At 44.6% G+C, this 19,144-nt stretch overlaps 1 protein-coding gene across 3 annotated transcripts in view; it reads left to right on the top strand.

Moving 5' to 3' along the window:
• Positions 1-16,532, top strand: part of Uvrag (UV radiation resistance associated) — a 330,970-nt gene extending 314,438 nt beyond the window's left edge. For all 3 annotated transcript variants that reach the window (XM_029568839.1, XM_029568840.1, XM_008844232.3), the window contains one exon: positions 14,716-16,532. In XM_029568839.1, coding sequence (XP_029424699.1) covers positions 14,716-15,406 — 691 coding nt within the window. In that variant the 3' untranslated portion in view covers positions 15,407-16,532. The remainder of the gene's footprint in view (positions 1-14,715) is intronic.
• The last annotated feature ends 2,612 nt before the right edge of the window (positions 16,533-19,144 follow it).

The following is a 19,144-nucleotide window of genomic DNA, read 5'->3' as shown; positions in this document are numbered from 1 at the left end:
TTCCTGAAGTGTGCTAGGCTCTTCCCCTAGTCCCTGCCCATCATGCAGTGAGTGAGCATGGGCACTAGTGTCTCATGTTGGAAGAAGCACCTCGGGCTGATGGGTACAGGCATCTCCCCTCTTTGGTGGAATCTCCTCATTCTGCCCCTGCTGCCCTGCTTCTCATAGTCTTATTTGAGGAGTGGGGACATAGGGTCTTGCTATGTAGACAGGCTAGTCTCAAACTTACTGCAGCCCTGCCTTTACCTCCCAGGTGCTGGAATCTTCCTTTCCTTTTCAGGAACAGAGAGAATCAAGCTGAATAACTTTAAATAAAAGCAGTGGGGGCGGGGGGGATAGTTACCTAAGAACTTCAGCCCTTTCTCTGTTTATAGGGATGTTTTGTTTTTTTGAGACAGGCTCTCATGTAGCCCAGGCAGGCCTTAAATAAACTCCAGATCCCTCTACCTTCACCTCCCAAGTGCTGAGATTATAGGCTTGTAGCACCAGGCCTGGCTATAGTTTTGGCACATTTAGGGAATAAAGGTCTGCAGTGAGCCAGCCAGCTCACTCTCTTTAGAGTCACAGTGATGGGGCAGTGTTGAGAGGAGCTGGTATTAAAGCATGGAAAAGCCTTGCTCTTTATGGACATATCTATCCTCTTCCCTTCCCTCATCATGTTTATGCCGAATTCAGAACTGGGTTCTGGCAGGTAACCTCCGAGGAACTTACAAAACATGGCTAGCTGACGAAAGTCTTTAAATTTAGATCAAATGACACTGTCTTTGAAGTCTCAAGAGTACTACTTCAGTATCACATGAACTTGCCTTTGAGCTTATGGCTTGCAGAGTGGCATCCCCGATGCAGAAAGTGAAGCTTAGTTGAAAGTAAATGGAAAAGAAAGTTTTATTGGCGTTATTTACTCCAAGATAGCTATTTCAGAAGGAGCCTTGACGGGCCATCTCCTTGCCTCTAGACAGGAACACACAAGGCATGTGGGTATCTGTAGTACTTTAAAAGACCTTGGGGGACCAGCTTCTTCCATAACTCATTCCAGAGTTTAAACACCCTCACTTCAGGAAATTCTTCCCTATATTTAACTTACAGCCCCCCTCCTGTGGTTAACACCCATTTCCGCTTTCTTCTGTCTTCAGTCAGGATGGAGAACAGCTGTCCAACATCCTTTGTACGCCAACTTTCAGCAGTGACAGAAAGCCCTCCGCTCACTGGGCTGCTTCCCTCCTCCACCCTCAAGTCTTTGAACCAGATCTTTTCTCTTGTTTTTGTATATTTCTATTTACTCTTCTTGATTATAAAGTGACATATACTCAATAAGTTTTGAAAGATATAAAAATATGTGTAAGATGTAGAGCAATAGCCCCCAAATCCAGAGATAAAAATTGATGCGTTAACTAGTTTTCTAGGCTCCATGGGTCAGTACAAGGTAGTTGGGGGAGGGGGGAGTATACAAATGCAAATAGTTTCCTGGCAGCAGCATTATGACAGGCAGAGGAAATAGGTAAGTTAATTTTAATAAGATACCTGATTATAACCCAAATCCAGGGTATATATCTAAAATAATCTTATCAACATATACTCAGTATTTTAAAATTATTAATAAAATATCTATACCTAGCATGTCCCCCACTTGCAGCACACCTCAAATCAGACCAGCTATATCTGGAATCCCAGGAACAACTTACTGTGTGTACCGTGCGCTCTGTACTACATTAGATTGGAAAGTAGAGGAGTAGAGTTCAAGAAATAGAAGGCTAGGTCCCTCATGTAGCATTTGGTAAAACCTGGCCAGGCACGGTGGCACACACCTTTAATTCTAGCACTTGGGAGGCAGAGGCAGGCAGATCTCTGTAAGATTGAGGCCAGCCTGGTTGTTCTACGTAGCGAGTTACCAGCTGACTGGGGCTACAAAAGAGACCTTCTCTCAAAAAGACCAAAAAAAAAAAAAGACCTGGCTCCACAGCTGGAATGCACTGATTATGTTTTTTCTGTCTCAAATGCCCCACCTTACATCCATGAGTAAATTCATATTCTCACTCTCACATTCTGTCCTCCCTCTCTTCTCTCCCAGACTAGCATCCTTCAGGGTGACCATTAAACACAGCCTCCTCTGCCGAGGCTCTCAGCCGACTCCCTTCTCATTATAAGATGCAAAGCATACACTATACTGAGTACCATGGTGTTTTGGTTATTATTCCTCCATCTGCAGGAAACTTGGTAATGATAGGAACCTTATTTATGCATCTCATTACCCAGAGCCTCAGACTGACAGATGCTAAATGTGGGGTTCAGTAGTGTCACCTGAAATATGTGCGGAAGCACAAGTGATGATAACAAAGCTGGGAGGTACAGTAGAGAGTGCAGCAGCTCTGCCTCGGTCCATGTCCAGGGAAACCGACTTAGCTTGGCATAGCTAAAGCACTTCAGTGAAAGAAGTGGCACTTGAATCAGTTTGGAGGGTGGTCACACTTAAGTGAATGGGGAGAGAGAGAGTTCCTGGGAAAGCCACTTTACAAGTCACTGTTTCAGGAAGCTTGCTTCATAAGTTCCAATAGGCAGCCATCTTCTAGATCTAATAACTATGCTAAATTTAAAGAAGGCTAAGCCTTCCAAAGCCAAAAAGGGTTAGAAATGACCACTGATCATTAACCTTTGGATTTATTCTCAGCTTAGGATATAACTCCATGCTTGTCAATTTTGAAACTGCCAAAGATCATCTTATCTACTCTTGCTAGATGATTCTCCAGCTAGTGGGTGGTAATATTTAAGAAGGAATATCAGCACAGCTAACACCAGGACCGCTTCCTAAGCACTTTGACTGTGTTACTTAATTAACTGCTTTGGTCCTCCCAACACTGCTGGGAGTTGGGACCCATGATACTCTACTGTCTGACAGACGGGGAGGCTGAGGGACTAAGGGTTGAACTCACAGATGGCACAGCCATGAAAGTACTAAGATTGACATACAAGCAGAGCAGGTTTAAAGTACAGCTTGAGTCAGCACCCAGCACACCTCTCATACCTGTGTTAAGAAAAGTGTCCTGCCCACAGGATCATCTAGCATCTGCTGCCTACAGAAAAGGAGTCCTGGTTTCACTGCCTTCTGGGTTACTTCGTCCCTCAGTCTGCTCCTCTGGTATCATTTGTAGACTCTTCCTCTTCATCATTATCCTGGTTTGTATTGTCAGCTTCACCCAACCAAGAGTTACTAGGGAGGGAGAGTCTCAATTAAGGGATTCCCCAGATCACACTGGCCTGTGATCCTGTCTGTGGAGAATTGTCTCATTGATTGATATGGGAGGGTCCAGCCCACTGTGGGCAGTGCCACTCCTGGGCAGGTGGGCCTGAGCTATATGAGAAAGCTGACTGCACACAGGCCCAAGTGAGTGAGCTAGTCACAGCGTTTCTCAGTTCTTGCTTGAGTTCCTGCCCTAACTTTCCTCAGTGGTGGACTGTGACCTGGAAGCGGAACCTGAAGGAAACCCTTTTCTCCCCTCCCCAAGTTTCTTTTGATCGTAGTGTTTATCACAGCAACAGAAAAACTAGAACAGTCATAAAACATGCAGTTGGGCTGGGACTGAAGCTCAGTGGTAGAGCACTTGCCTCATAGGCTCAGTGCCCAGTACTGTCAAAAGAATAAAAGAAAAAGCCTGGAGTTCTGCTCCCAAGGGTGAAGTCCTGAGCCCGCTTTCCTCTCGTTTTATTCTCTGTGTACATCAGCTCTGCCGTCGGCCGTATTCCATTTGCCTGCTGTACCTCTGCACAGTACATTCAACATGCCTGTGCCTCATTCTGTATCTTCCATCATAGGTGCCATAAGCCTATGGTCTACCAGTGCACACTCTAATTAGCACATGGCCCTTCTATCCATTCTCTTACACTCAACAAGAAGCCAGCCATCGCCCTCCATTCCTCCTTTCCCTCTCCTACATTCAAGCCTAGCCACTCCTGCATTTCCCCTGCTATTGTATCTGTGCATTTCCATTCTGGCCCCAGGCCTCTGTTGTGTCTCACCTGTTCCACTGCATAGCCTGCAGTGTCAGCAGCCACTCTGGGCTCCTTCCTGTCTTCCAGCTGTGGCAGAGTCACTCCCAAATCAGAATCATATTCTTTCTCTGTCTCTCTCTGCCTCTCTCTCTATCTCTGTCTCTCTGACTCTGTCTCTCTCTCTGTCTCTGTCTCTCTGTCTCTCTCTGTTTCTCTCTCTGTCTCTGTCTCTCTGTCTCTCTGTCTCTCTCTCTCTCTCTCTCTCTCTCTCTCTCTCTCTCTCACACACACACACACACACACACACACACACATATACCCTGGCCTAAAACACATTGTGTCAGCTGTTACTGTGTCAAATACCTGAGAGAAGTCAACTTATAAAGGCAGAAGGTTTGTTTTGGCTCCCAGTTTTGGAGGCTTCAGGCCATGATGCCACTAACCCACTACTCTTAAGCCTTTGTTTGGGAGGGAGACAGAACATCATGGCAGGACCATGTGACAGCAAAGCTATTCACTTCATGGCCAGAATACAGAGAAGATGAAGACAGGCATAGGTGCCTCTCTTTCCTTTGAGGGTGTGTACCCCCCCCCCAGTGACCTGAGACCTCCCATTAGGCCCCACCTCTTAAAGGGTCCATTACTTCCCAATAATGCTGACTGGAGGCTAATCCCTTAATACATAGGCCTTTGGGAGACATCCCAGAAACACTGTAACACATTGTAATGACTGATGTAAGCATGACCTACAGGCTTCCAATGTTCTAGACTTTGTGCTCCTCTCCAGCTTCATCTTCCACCATAGAACTCCTTGCTGGTCTTTTGGGTCCCCTGACACTGTCCCTACACAGACTGGCCATCCTCTGGTTTTCTGCTACAATGGACAGTTAGTCTCCCACACCAGCTTGTCCTTCAGCTCTGGAAGAGCTCTACTAGCCCTGCAAACTTTGACCATTTCCAGGTCATTTCTCTGTCATAGATTCTCTTAGCACGTGGTTACTCCTATATGGTACACTGAGGTAGTTCATTTATGTTATGGATTCTGTGGTACATATCTGTCCCTCCCACTCAACTATGAGCCCCATCAAAACAAGAAGCATGGCTTTTTTCATTGCCGTAGATCCCAAAGTCTAATGCGGTGCCTGTGTGTAGTAGACAGTGTATACTGGAGGAGGGAATAAATGAATTAGCTTGACAACTCTTCAGTGTCACAGAGGACCCCAGAGGATAGAATCCTAGCGTCCCCAGCCTCTGTTGGAGCAGCGATTAACTGGGGGTCAAGGCGGCAGCATCTCTGACCCTGTGGCAGAGCAATCTGGTTTTCTTTTAAAATAATAAACAGCTGAGTCCCATGGTTTGGTTCATGTCAGAGTTTATTAGAAACTCAATGGTGGCTTGGCTGTAGCAGTGTCTTTCAAAGACTTCACTTCACAGTTTCTGTCATTGGCCTCAGGAGTCTCGCGCTTCCTTTAGCTCCCTTCCAATGCTGGTTTTAAAATTCTGAGAGCATTCTTGGGCCAGGGTTTTAATTTCCCTGTCGAGTTCTCTGTGGGGTTTAGTTCTGTGAGATTGCTGTTCTTCTAGTTTCCCTGGCAGAACTAGAGTTTTTTCCCTTAGTTTTCAATATAAACAATTTATTATTCCCAAGTCTCAAGTGCCGTCCAGACACTCCACGGGGTCCCCAGGTATCATTCCTGGCTCTCTTTTCTCCCCGTTTCCATGTTCTCTTGTAGGATGATACTCGTGCTCCGAATAAATGACATCAAGATGGGCTATGTCTATTTCTACGGACCACTTTATAGTCCTCTCGATGTCTGTTGCCTGACTGGAATTTCAGCGCATTAATTTGTTCAGTGATTTCCTAAAGTGAAAGCTGATGGGTGATGGAGCTGACTTGACCCATCTGAGGACCTTCCCATGGCCCCCTGGACGACCACTGTATTCCCCATCCCAAAAGTTTGGCCTTGAGACCCAGCTTGGGCTGGAGGCTCCCCGCCCCCTCTCTGGCCTGTGCTGGGACCACCTCCCTGAGTCCCATTGCCCAGCCCCTCCCATCACAGCCTGAGGAACTGATTTCCTCAGCCTGCTTATTTTGTCCTTTGCCTGTGGAGCTCTGTCTTTTACAGATTCATCTTTCCATCAGTTGAAATAGTCTGAAAGCTCCCTTGTTCAGCTCTACCTTTTTATACTGTTTTCTTTTTTTAAGTCAGACTTTGGCAGGAAATCTTCCAAACCCAGCCCAGGGGAAAGGTGGCCATTGGCACACACATCAGCCTGTGCTCCGGGCCCAAGATGGTTTCTATTTTTATTTTCTTTGGTGTTTTTGTTAACATCTAGGGCAAAGATTAAGCACTTACACTTATCTGGTAATGGTGAGAGGCTCTTAGATCCCTTGCCTGTAGCCAGGAGACCCCTGCTTAAAACTATTAACCCCAGCTACCTCCTGGGAGGTAAGATCTAGCTGTTAAATTTGGCTTCCACAAAAGGAGGCCCTGGCTTCCACTTGAACAGAGAGGAAAGGAGAAAGGTAAATTCTACCCTCTGCTAAGTTTTGAAAAAAAAAGGATAGTAGTCTAATTTATGAAGGTTTTGTTTTGTTTTTTAAAGAAACTAACTCTATGTCATAATTTCTTACTGCCAAAAGACGTAATCCTACCTCAGCTTTGCCTTGGCAACTTGCTTTTGGCACTGCACAGCTCTGTCATTGCTCCGAGTTATTTAAGCAGTAATCTTTAAGAAGGTGAGAAACTATTATTGCTTTTTAGCACAGTTGACATGATATTGGCGTGGAGCAGTACCTTGAGCTTCAAGCATCCCTGATGGCTGGACACCGACCCAAACACCTCCGGGTAGAGGCCACGCTGCCATGAGGTCATGGCTTACTACACAGGGGAAAAAGATCAAATGCTGTTTAAAAGTTGTTTTTCTTTTTCTTACATTCTCTTTTTTTTTTTTTTTTTTTTTTCTTTTTTTTTTTTTTTTTTTTGTCTCTCTTTTTTTTTTCTTTTCCTTCTAAGATTCCTGTTTTTTTAAGTTGTGACTGTAGATTTTGGCTAGGGTCCTGACAATCAGGATTTAGTGTTTTGACCAGCTGTGATCTGATAATGTTCCTCAGAGGAAACATTTTGCAAGGAGGGAGAGACATATCTGAGGCGAGAGCTGCAGTCTTCCCTGTGCTCCACAGCGAGAGACCAGAGACCTGGCTGTAGCCAGATAAAACCACGAATGAGTCTGAAAGAACGTGGGCGGGAAAAGAGCTATTGTAAAGTAAAAGCCATCCCGCCTCAGGAACTCTCTTGATGCGGTAAATCTTCATGATTTTTCTTCATTGCGTTTGCTCCCTCCTTCCACATCTACATAACTTCATGGCAGACTTTGTTTCTGCTCATAATTGATAGAGACTGCCTTACGGTATAGCACGTCCTTGAAGTCAGAAAAGCCAAGCAAATGCAGCATGTGCGGGAAGACAAGGAAATGCCACTCACCTCTGATTCTGCCCCTCTCTCAAAGAGAATCAGAGATCAAATGTAGGTGCTTTGGGTGCAACAAAAACCTTAAAGGTCCTAAGAGCTAAGACAGAAAGGGCGCTAGCATCTACTTGGTCAGACTTGGCTAAATCTTAGCTTTCTCTCCAGGGTAGACCTTGGTCAAGTTCCCTAATGTCTGTGCTTAGATTTCTTTGTATGTAAAATGAGGATGATGTTTGTTTTTGTAGTACTTTATAGATCTATTGTATTATGGAAAACTGGCAGGGTCCTTACCACATAGCACGTCACATATCAGCTTTATAAATAATTATCGACTTACCTACTCATTATACTTAGAATTTTTCCTAAGTACCTCATTTAATCCTTACTATTTGTTTTTTAATTATTTGGGTATTTGTTTATTTGGTTTCGGTTTCTTGGTTTCAGACAGGGACTCACTGAATAATCCTGGCTGGCCTGGAACTCACTATATAGCCCACACTTCTTCAAACTCATGGACAATCTTCATGTCTGTCTCCTGTGTGCAGAAATTATAGGCAAGCAACACTATGCCTGGCTGTTTGGGAAGTGGCGGTTGTTTATTTTTTATTTATGTGTATGTGTGTTCTCACATGCATGGTGGGATCTCCTGGAGCTAGAGTTAGAGGCAGTTGTGAGCCACCCCTAGCTCTGCCCAGAATTTAAGTGTGTTACTTTATGTAATCTTAACCATGGCCCAATGATCTATTGTACAAAGGAGAAAACCACCCACAGTCGTGTAACTAATATATGGGGAAATTGTAACTCCAAATACAGGGGTCATAGGAGCCGAGCTGGGGGTGGAATCCAGGCTGTTGGTCTTTTCTCCAGAGCACTGATAAAGCTAGAGAGATAAGTAAGCAAAGGTGGCAGAATATAGTAAATAAGAGCTCTCAGAATGAAAAAAAAAAAAAAAAAAAAGTAATCATCTTAATTTAGAGAGCCTCTTCCCATGTTTCTATGTGACCTTAGAAATCCTTTCTTATTTATAGCAAAGTTTCACTGGGAGTCCATATTAGGAGTCCATCATATGATTCGGTTATTTGCCAGTCTGTGCTATTTCACTAAACTATGCCCGATAAATCTGCAATTGTGTTAACTTTGAGCCTTTATGGTTTGGTTTGGTTTGGTTTGGTTTGGTTTGGTTTGGTTTGGTTTGGTGATAGGGTCTCGCTATGTAGCCCTGACTGGACGAGAACTCGCTATAGACCAGGATGGTCACATACATAGATCTGCTTGTTTTTGCCTCTCCAATACTGGGATTAAAGGCATGGGCCACTGTGCCCACCCAGCTAGGTTTCTTAAATAAATTCCTTTAAATTATAGTATTAAACCTCAGATATAACTTTCCAGTTTGGACCTATACCAAACTGGAAGAGATATCCACCCAGGGCAAGTAGCTGAGGGAACAGGAGGTGTATTCAGTCTGCTTGTTTGAATCTCAACCTCTTCCCCCTCCAAACCTAGGGTCTCAGAACATGTAGGGTCTCTTTTCAGGGGTTGGGTGTCAGGGAAAGCCATCATACTCTGCTACACTTATATCGATGCATTAGGGAGAGATTTTTGTCCCTCTCTCCCCCCCTCCTTCCTCTGTCCCTCCTTTCTTTCCATTGGTGGTCCTACAGAGTCTACCCAAGGCCTCATTCATGTTAAACTTGAATGCTCCATCACTGAGCTAGATCCACAGCCCCTCAGTGTAATGTGTGTTTGTGTGTGTGTGTGTATGTGTGTGTGTGTGTGTGTGTATTTTAAGAGTAGAAATCATTGCTGCCTTAGTGCAACAGGCAGCATATAAGGTTCTTTTTTTATGTGTATGCATGTATTGCCTGCATATATGTAAGTGCACCCAAGTTTTGCAATCCCCTTGGAGGACAGAAGAAGGTATTGAATCCCCTGGAACTGGAGTTATGGACAGTTGTTACTGCCATGTGGGTGCTCAGATTTGAACCCAGATTTGAACCCAGGTCTTCTGCAAGAATAGCCAGTGCTCTTAGCCACTGAGCCATCTCTCTAGTCCCACGTCAGTGTTAAGAATAGAAATTCTTGGGACTGGGGAGATGGCTCAGTAGTTAAGAGCACTGGCTGCTCTTCCGAAGGATCCGGGTTCGATTCCCAGCACCCATATGGCAACTAACAACTGTGCGTAACTCCAGTTCCAGGGGAATCGACTCCCTCTTCTGACCTCCATGAGCATTGCATGATGCAGGTGCACTTACATACATTCAGGCAATACACTCACATAAAAATAATAATTTTTTTTAAAGAATAGAAATTCGGGGCTGGAGAGATGGCTCAGTGGTTAAGAATACTGGTTGTTCTTGCAGAAGACCAGGTTCAAATCTGAGCACCCACATGGCAGCTAACAACTGTCCTTAACTCCAGTCCCAGGAGATCCGACAGCCTATTCTGACCTCCTCAGGCATTGCATGGCACGGGTGCACTTACTTACATGCAGACAATATACACATACACATAAAACAAAAATAATAAATAATTTTTTTTAAAGTTAAAAGAAGAGGCTTGGGCGTGGTGCCGCACTTTAGTCCCAGCACTTGAGAGGCAGAGGCAGGCGGATCTCTGTGAGTTCAAGGCCAGCCTGGTCTACATAGTGAGTTCCAGGACAGCTGGGGCTACAGGGAGACCCTGTCTCAAAAAGACCAAAAAAAAGAATAGAAATCCTTTGTAGGCTTGATAGCTCATATCTTTAATCCTAGCACTTAGGAGGCAAGGGCAGGGGGATCTCTGAGTTTGAGGCTAGCCTGATCTACATAGGCCATCCAGAGTTATACAGTGGTCTCAAAAAAGGAAGGGAGGGAAGTTTTTTTTTTTTTAATCACAGCTTAGATAATATACTAATTTCATTTGATAAATTATAGATAGCATTTAAAACTTGGTCATACTTAGTAAATCTAGTTTCAAACTTTTTGATCAGATGAGATAGTTAGAAGTTAGGCTGTAATCAGGACAAAAAAAGAACTTAAAACCTTACAAGTTGAACATTCTTGTTTTTCATCTATTGCTACCTTTTTTTTTTTTTTTTTTTTGGTCTTTTTGTGACAGGGTCTCCCTGTAGCTCCAGCTGTCCTGGAACTTGCTATGTAGACCAGGCTGGCCTCGAACTCACAGATATCCTCCTGCCTCTGCCTCCTGAGTGCTGGGATTAAAGGCATGCACCACCATACCCAGTGGATTGCTACCTTTTTTTTTTAAGTGTGTGTATGTGTGTGTGTGTGTGTTGTCTGACTGTGTCTCTGTTTACAGGGTGCCTGTATGGAGGTCACAGGACAACTTTCAGGAATCAATCCTATCCTTCCACCATGTGGGTTCCAAGGGTCAAACTCAGGTCATCAGACTATGCATTGTCAACCACAGTTTTCTAACAGTAAAATGTTCCGAAACAGCCTAAATCTATAAAAATGCGGGAATAATTAAATAAATTATGACATTCCATTCAATAAAGCAGCCTTTTAAAATTATTATTTACCCAGAGGTTTTAATAACATATGACAGCAAGATACAGAATTATGTATATACCACAAAACTGCAGGGCTTTTTGTTAATTAAGCACACATACATAAAAATCAAAGTCTGGAAGGAAAATATCCAAAATTAATAGTAGTTACTTGATGAGTAATGGGCTTGTGATGGGTGATTTTTTTTAATGTAGTTTACATTTTTGTAATTTTCCTGAGTATAAATTACTGTAACAATTAAAATGCATGCATATTTAATTATATGTAATTTTTAAAGTAATTTAATACCTTAACTATTCCAAGCTCCACTATCTTAAAAATCTGGAATGTAGGTAAGATTCTAGATGTTTAAAAAATTGTCCTGAGCTGCTAAAATTAACTCGGCAAAATATACATACAAAGTATTATGTCCAAGATCGTCTGTAGTCCAAAGCCCAGAGCTCACAGAGTAAGCCATGCATGCCCATCACTCAGATTCTGCTGGCTCTCACTTTGCACTCAACTCTTAGGACATCAGGTTTACAAAAGCCCAGCAAACTTGCCACAGATTATTTTTGAAAAGAATAAAGCAAGCTCTGTGAACCAGAGCCTGGTGCAGCCACAGGAACCCAGAGCAGCTCCACACAGGCTCTTCATGGAGCCACTGCTTCGTACTAACCGGTTTGTATTAGACAAGTCAGCAAGGGTATGGTTTTGTTTAATTTTTTTATGTAAAGTTTTTCATCGCACATAGCTAAAAATTAAGAGGACAAAAAGGAATAAACCCTAGACATGTAGACTTCCTTAGTGGTCTTCAAAAATAACTTTTTTTTTTTTTGGTCTTTTTGAGACAAGGTCTCCCTGTAGCCCCAGCTGACCTAGAACTCCCTATGTAGACCAAGCTGGCCTTGAACTCACAGAAATCCACCTGCCTTTGCCTCCCGAGTGCCAGCCCGGCTTCAAAAATAACTTTTTGATGTAGCTGAGGCCTCCACCTACACCTACTGAGTGCTGAGAATACAGGTGTGCCTCATCACACCTGGCTCCATGTTCTTCCATTCCTGAGAGAGAATGCTGCTGATAGTTTCCAATTCTCATCTGACAGTTTCATTTCCTGAGTTCTCATGAATTCCAAAGGGTGGGGGGTCACGGGGAACAGGGGATGTCCAGAGAAGAATGTTACAAAATAAGGATGTCAGAAAATACCAAATCTCCACTTCTCAAAGCCTTAGTCTCCATGCTTAAGAGGAGTAATGTACAGGCTTCCTGTCATTGTGTTAGTGGACCCCTGCAGTGGCGCTCAGCTTACACGTCTTGACATTTAAATAGGGTTGGTTGAACTTAAAGCGTAATGGTGTGGGCTGTGGACTCAGACAGAGTCTAGGACAGTTGAGCCACTCACACGTCCTACTCACCAGCCTGCCTTGCTCCCAGGGCAGATGCTGGCGTTCCACCCTGCTGAGAACAGAATGGATGCCCAGGAAATTAACTCCTCCTTCCCACCAAAGTCGGTGGGAGGAAAATCACACATTATTACTTTTGTGTTGTGCAGAGGAGAGCTTTCAGGGAGTATCAGAATCAGTGAAACCCCTCTTCCTCTGTGTGGTAAGCCCCAAGAGACTTGTATGTGGGGATCTGGTTCTGGTGCCCGTCTTTTGACAGCAGAGAAGTGCAGCAGGAAATGAAGGGGTGGGAGCTGCAGCCCACAGAGATGTGTCAGGACCTTCGCCCTTGAGTCAAGATCCATGGAGCGCCTGGCCTCTGGTTGGCTGCACCCAGTGCCGTCCCTGCCAAATCGACCAGCTGATAGGGCTGCTGGTGCTGTTTTAGTTTGCTTACCTGATCAGCTTGTGAGGTCATTTAAAGAGGACACTGTGAGCAAGCAGGAGGAGAAAAACAGCAAGGTTGACAAAAGTATATAGCACACCCCGTTTCAGTGAGTCTTGACAGCACATTAACTGAAAACTTAAACTAAGGCCAGCAGATTTTGCTCAGTTTGGTGCTGTTTTTTTCTTAAGAGCTAAAAAACAGTCATTTGCTGGTCTACTTGTCCAGTTGGATATGCGCCTGGGCACAACTCTGATTATCCAACCATACCGAGACAAAGTTGACAAATGCCACTAAAATGATTATGATTGAGAATAACTTTTCTCCTGTGCCCTGGTCTGATAACTGGTTACTGTATGGTATTTTCTGATACAGCTTTTGGTCTGGGGTAGCTTTCACTTTGCACTGCTCTCACTAGGCTTTTAGACTCTTGCCTGTCTTATACCTTGGGACTTTGAAAGACAGAAATCTAAATGAAGACGAGTCATAGAAAAAGAAGTTATCCTCCATGTCCAGTTTGATTAGCTTGTTATGCAATGTAAGTGAATATCAGATTCTCCTGTAAAAAGGGCTCCTATGCCCTTTTTATCCTTAAAATTAACACAAAATGTGAAAAAAAGAGAAAATAGTATTACTGGAATAATTGCCCTGAAGGCAGGGCTGCTTTGGGGTTTTTTGTTGTTGTTGTTTTGTTTTTGAACCAGGATCTCATGTAGTTCTGGCTGGCCTAGAACTCTGTGTAGACCGGACTGGCCTCAAACTCAAGTTATCCACCTGCCTCTGCCTCCTGAGTGCTGCGATTAAAGGTATGTGCCACCACCTCCAGCCAAGTGGCTGCCTTTGAATCTGTTTCTCCTGCACCAGGCCCAGCACAGGTACTAACTAGCCATTGAGTATATGTGGTTTCTATCCTGTCTCAACTGCTGTCTACTGGTTGCCCTTTGACAAACCTCTTAACCTGTGTTTCCTCATCTGAAAGGCATAAGTCGAATGATTGTTGTTTGCACTTCCCTCTGCTTTCTGTTGTTGCAGTTGTAATGAAACTAATTTCTTCCACAAATAATGGCATCTAGAACTACAATTAACACTTCCCGCAGGCTCTGCTAGCAAAGTTATAACCATCATCCCAGGGTCTGGATTTTCCAAGCCATTAATTATTGTTCATTATTTCAGACTCAAGTGTGAGAATATACCCTGCTTTCCTGACAAGACCTTTGTAAGGACCCAGTAAAATGATGTATGTGAAATTACTTCAGAAACCATAATGCTGTGTATGGCTGAACAGTGATTGTTATTGCTGGCTCGAGGAGATCTTCCTGAGAAACAACTTGGGCTCAAACGGAAGCACTAAAGACTTGTAAAACTGCATGTGGCTAGGCTTATAGAAGAGATGCCATTTCTTATGGTAATTTTTCATTTAAAAAAGAAACAGCTCTCTGACACTGTCTGTGCTGATGATTCTCTATGGGGTGTGGGAAAGGCTGTCAATCAGCAGGTCACTGCTTCCCTGAGTTTTCATAGACAAATCATTCTGGACGAGGACTTTACACATATAAAATAGGACAGGGTATTCAAAGCCAGAGAGTGCTGAGGGCCTGCAGCAGTCACTCTGTTGATTGCACCCTTCACATGTGTTTCCATCCTGTTTCCATCTGTTCAGTTCCTTCAGCAATTCCCCCGTGTCATGTGGTTTCTGCCCCATCCTATTCTGGGTACTCTTTTCTTAAATATATTGAATAAATCTTATCTTTCTTGAAGTTCCCAAAGTTGGACCCGGCCCGCTTTGTGTTGTTTCCCAACATGCCACGCTGTAACAGATGCCCTTTGACATTGGTAATGATCGCTCTTTCTGTTGTTTTTTCCCTCTCATCTAAGTGTGCTGTTTCCTGGCTGCTCCCAGAAGGCCTAAAGCAAAAAGTGACTTGACCTTTTTGTTTGTCTTCTAGTGACAGACATCACACCTCCAGTGCCATCCCTGTTCCAAAGAGACAAAGCTCCATGTTTGGGGGTGCAGATGTAGGCTTCTCTGGGGGGATCCCTTCCCCAGACAAAGGACATCGAAAACGGGCCAACTCAGAGAATGAGAGACTCCAGTACAAAACGCCTCCTCCCAGCTACAAGTCAGCCTTAACGCAGCCCGGGGCCTCGGTGCCCTCTGTGGGAGACCCGGAGAGGAAGGCTGCCTCTCTGTCCTCCTCCCTAGACACCTCCCTGGACTTCTCCAAAGAAAGCAAGAAAACAGGTGATTTAGGTGACAGCATACATCGGGACCTCGGAGGTGCGGACACCAGCCAGTCACAGGAAGCCCTGCCTGGGCACCCAGCCTCGGTGAATGGCACTGCGCTACCCAGCGAGCAGCCCGGCCCCACCAGCACCCAAGGGCCGGGCAAGTTCCTCCCGGGAGCCGAGCTCTGCTGTGCCGTGGAGCAGGCGGAGGAAATCATCGGGCTGGAGGCCACAGGCTTCGCCTCGGGCGAGCAACTCGAAGCTTTCAGCTGCATCCCGGTGGACAGTGCAGTGGCGGTGGAGTGTGACGAGCAGGTGCTGGGGGAGTTCGAGGAGTTCTCCCGGAGGATCTACGCCCTCAACGAAAACCTGTCCAGCTTCCGCCGACCGCGCAGGAGTTCCGACAAGTGAGGCCAGTGGACAGACAGGACGATCCGCAAGGCGGAAGCTGCACTACCCTTTTTGATAATTATGACACAAATAAGTATCAGTGGAGGATATTCCTCAGAAAGTCTGACTTCGGGAATAGAGGGACTCAGGACCATTGGGTATCAGCAGGCCAGACAAAGTGAGATTTTGCTTTCAAGATCTGCTTCTCAGGCCTGATGAATGAAGGCAAAAGTCACCCTCTAGTTGAAAGCTTATAGCTGGAGTCATCCTATAGGCATTTGTCTGCTTTTTTATTTACACTTCTGTGTTCTCCTCAGAGGGAAGATGATAATATATAAGTAATATAATGAACTCACCTTTAGTTTCTCATAAGCATTTGCCTTCGCTATACTTTATAAGACTTTGTGAAATGGAATATTCAAAAAATAGCTTTCCACCACTTTGGGGGTGGGGGGTCCTGTGGCTCTGTACCTGGGCCCTTGGCCCTGGGTACTACAGTCAATGTGCAGACCTCACTGTAGTCCTGCTTCACTCAGTGGGTCATGTATCCTGAAAGCTGGGACGGCAGATTCACCAGTCTAAACCCAGTGGGCATGACAAGCCATCTCTTCTAATGTGCCATACCCTGATGTAGCCCCCAGATGCGATGAGAACATTGCCTGTGGTAGATCCCAGGGGACCCTCAGGAACCCCAAGATTACCACAGTCAGATGGCAGCCAGTTTCCTTGGGGGCCAAAGTTTTTATGTGGGCAGATGCTGTGATCCAAAATTGGACATACCTACCAGCAGTACACTTCCAGACAAGGACCCCCTAGGTACAAATCCCATGTTAATTTATTGGTTTCAGTCAGAAGGAAGGCATTGTATATGTCAAAGTATGATAGCCAGGCTGTCCAGTTTTCAGACTGCATGACAGTTGGGAGATAGTTGGACTAAGAGACGAGATGAAGCATAGACGATGTGCAGTGTCGTAATATTAAATTATGTTTTTGAAGTCCATTATTCCTGCACTCAGATTGCACTCGCTGTTGCATTATACATTATGTACCCACAGACATTGCCTCAGGGTTGCAAACTCTTTAAGGAAAATTTATCCTCATATCCATGTATTATAAGAAGAATAAAAATTGAATTTACTTCACCTGACCTCATTTGTCCCTTCCTCCTAAACCTAAGTCTCCTTATGTTACATCATGACAGGGCTAGCCTGAGCAAAATTCATGACCATGTCTAAGCTGATGACATTGACTTCATTTGAGTTTAAATACTATGCATAACAACACATATACTTCACAAGCGTATCCCCCAGGAATGGCATTGTCCCACGTAGCAACTGAACTCATAGGTCTCCTAATGTCACCATATTATGTCCAACCATTCCTGGGCTCAGCTTGAGTTGGCAGCTGTTTTGTTGAATGGACTGATTCATACTGTTTCATACACAGTGAACTCTCAGAATTGCTGCATAGCAGACAGGCCCAACTCTAATGCAACTGAAAGCTTTTACTGGATCTGAGGAAATCTATCTAATTCCCATATGAAGGGATGGGGCTTCTTCACACCAGGGAAAGGGCCTTTCTTTGCAGGGAGAGTGTTGCCATCTTGGATATACTCCTGCTATGGAATCCTCCAGGGAAGTAAGGTCTCTAAAAGAGAAAGGCGTTTGAAGGTCAGTGTCAGCAGTAGAGTAGAAGGTGAGCACCATGTGATCTGTGATCTCCCTGGGTATGAGGATGGACTTGAAGCTTCATGTAGACTCATCTAGGCACATTCTGTTGCAGGTGCTCTGATACCACCAAACACAGAGCATCCCTGGCCAGTGTTCATCTCAGCTTCCACACAGGCAGGTCAACCTCTGAACTCAGTTCCTGACATCAGTCTCTATCTTGTGGACTCCCTGAGTCTGGCCTTTGAGGTTACTTCCACAGCATGGAGCCCTGCCCTTGCATGAGGTCACATTGCTCAGACCCTACTAGTAGCTGCTGCCTGTACTTTTGGCATGTCCCCATGCTGTCCAATGATTTATGCATCCAAGCATAAGAAGGTTAGGGTTCAGGGTTTGCATTTCTTTGAATCTGCTGTCTCTGCCATGGCCTGGGTACATATAACATCCAGCAGCAGCTGCAGAATTTGTTTTGCCTCTGTTTAAAGTGCCCAAAGTTAGCCAGGCGTGGTGGCACACACCTCTAATCCCAGCACTTGGGAGGCAAAAGCAGGCAGATCTCTGTGAGATCAAGGCCAGCCTAGTCTACATAGCAGACTCCAGGCCAGCTGAGGCTATAGGGAGACCCTGTCTCTAAAAGTAAACTAATTCATTTAATTAAATAATATTTGCTTGAAAGATTTAAGTTGAAATGGAAGCTCATCGCTGTCCTTTTCTGGGCCGCTAACATCTTCAGTTTTCATATGGGTGAGGCAGTTCTTACAGCCGGCAAACATTATAAAATGAATATTTGATTGTGTTTTCTTTCTCCATTTCCCCTAACCACTTCAGAAATTCCGGAGATTTTTTTTTTCCCCTCAGAATATTAGTGTTGGAAGATTGTACCCAGCTCTATATTTTTAGCCGTTCTAATGGTGCCCATTTATCCTGACCTAACTGGTTATTTAAATAATTTTTTAAACCACCACCAATAATAAATGGCACATGAAGCTGGTCTGTTGGTAATTGGAAGAAAACTTAGCATCTGTATTTATAAAATAAAATTGATTAGTATTTATTTTGAGAGTTAAAAGCATATGTTATTTCCCAGTGATATTTGAGTCCTGTCTTCATTGTTTTGAATTTTATATTGAAGCTAGGTTAACTATGAAAACCTTGTTCTTAAATAGCCAGCCGTTCAACGTTTATCAAACACACTCTGCACATGTGGGACTGGGCTAAAAAGAGTGAGCATAGAAATTACGGAGTCTTAACCTCTGCCATGTTCTCTAGTCGGGGACCACAGCTCTATTTGCAATTGATTATAACTCGTGTGATGACCATGATGGAGATGTATTCCTGCCCTAGTTTGTTTCTTCATTGCTGTGACAAAATACTCTGACCAATACTGACTTGGGGAGGAAAGGGTTTATTTATCTTACATCTCCCGGGTCACAGTTCAGCAGGGAGCCCAAGGAACTCAGGACAGGAACCTGGAGGCAGGAGCTGGAGCACAGGCCATGGAGGAACGCTGCTTACTGGCTTGCTCCCCTGGCCCCTGCTCAGCCTGCTTTTTTATGCAACACAGGCCCACCTGCCCAGGGGTGGCACCACCCACAGTGGGCTGGGCCCTCCCACATCACTCAACAATCAAGAAGGTGCCCCATGGACATGGCCACAGGTCAATTCAATGAAGGCAATTCCCCAATTGAGGCTCCCTCAACCCAGGTATGTCAAGTTGACACCAAAGCTATCCAGCACAATTCCATGCCATTGAAAGGCAGAGAACACTTTTCACTCAATGACTCAAGGATCATGGAGGTTGTGAGGATAAAAGATGTGTCTATACAGGTAGAAGACACAATATGGCAGGGGTCCAGAGGCAAAGCAGGACTGTGCATGTGCGTGTGTGCGTGCGTGTGTGTGTGTGTGTGTGTGTGTGTGTGTCCCCTCATTGCTATGACAAAAGAGACTTAAGGAAGAAGGGGTTTATTTTGTCTTACAGTCCCAAGCATGCAGTCTCATGGTGGAGAAGTCACAGCATCAGGCACTTGAGACAGCTAGTCACATTGCATCTACAATCAGGAAGCACCACCTCACTTTCTCCTTTATATTC

This window comes from Nannospalax galili, unplaced genomic scaffold (genome assembly GCF_000622305.1).
Source record: "Nannospalax galili isolate Female #2095 unplaced genomic scaffold, S.galili_v1.0 scaffold278, whole genome shotgun sequence".
NCBI classification, from domain to species: Eukaryota; Metazoa; Chordata; class Mammalia; order Rodentia; family Spalacidae; genus Nannospalax; species Nannospalax galili.
This window is presented reverse-complemented; position numbering and strand designations above follow the sequence as displayed.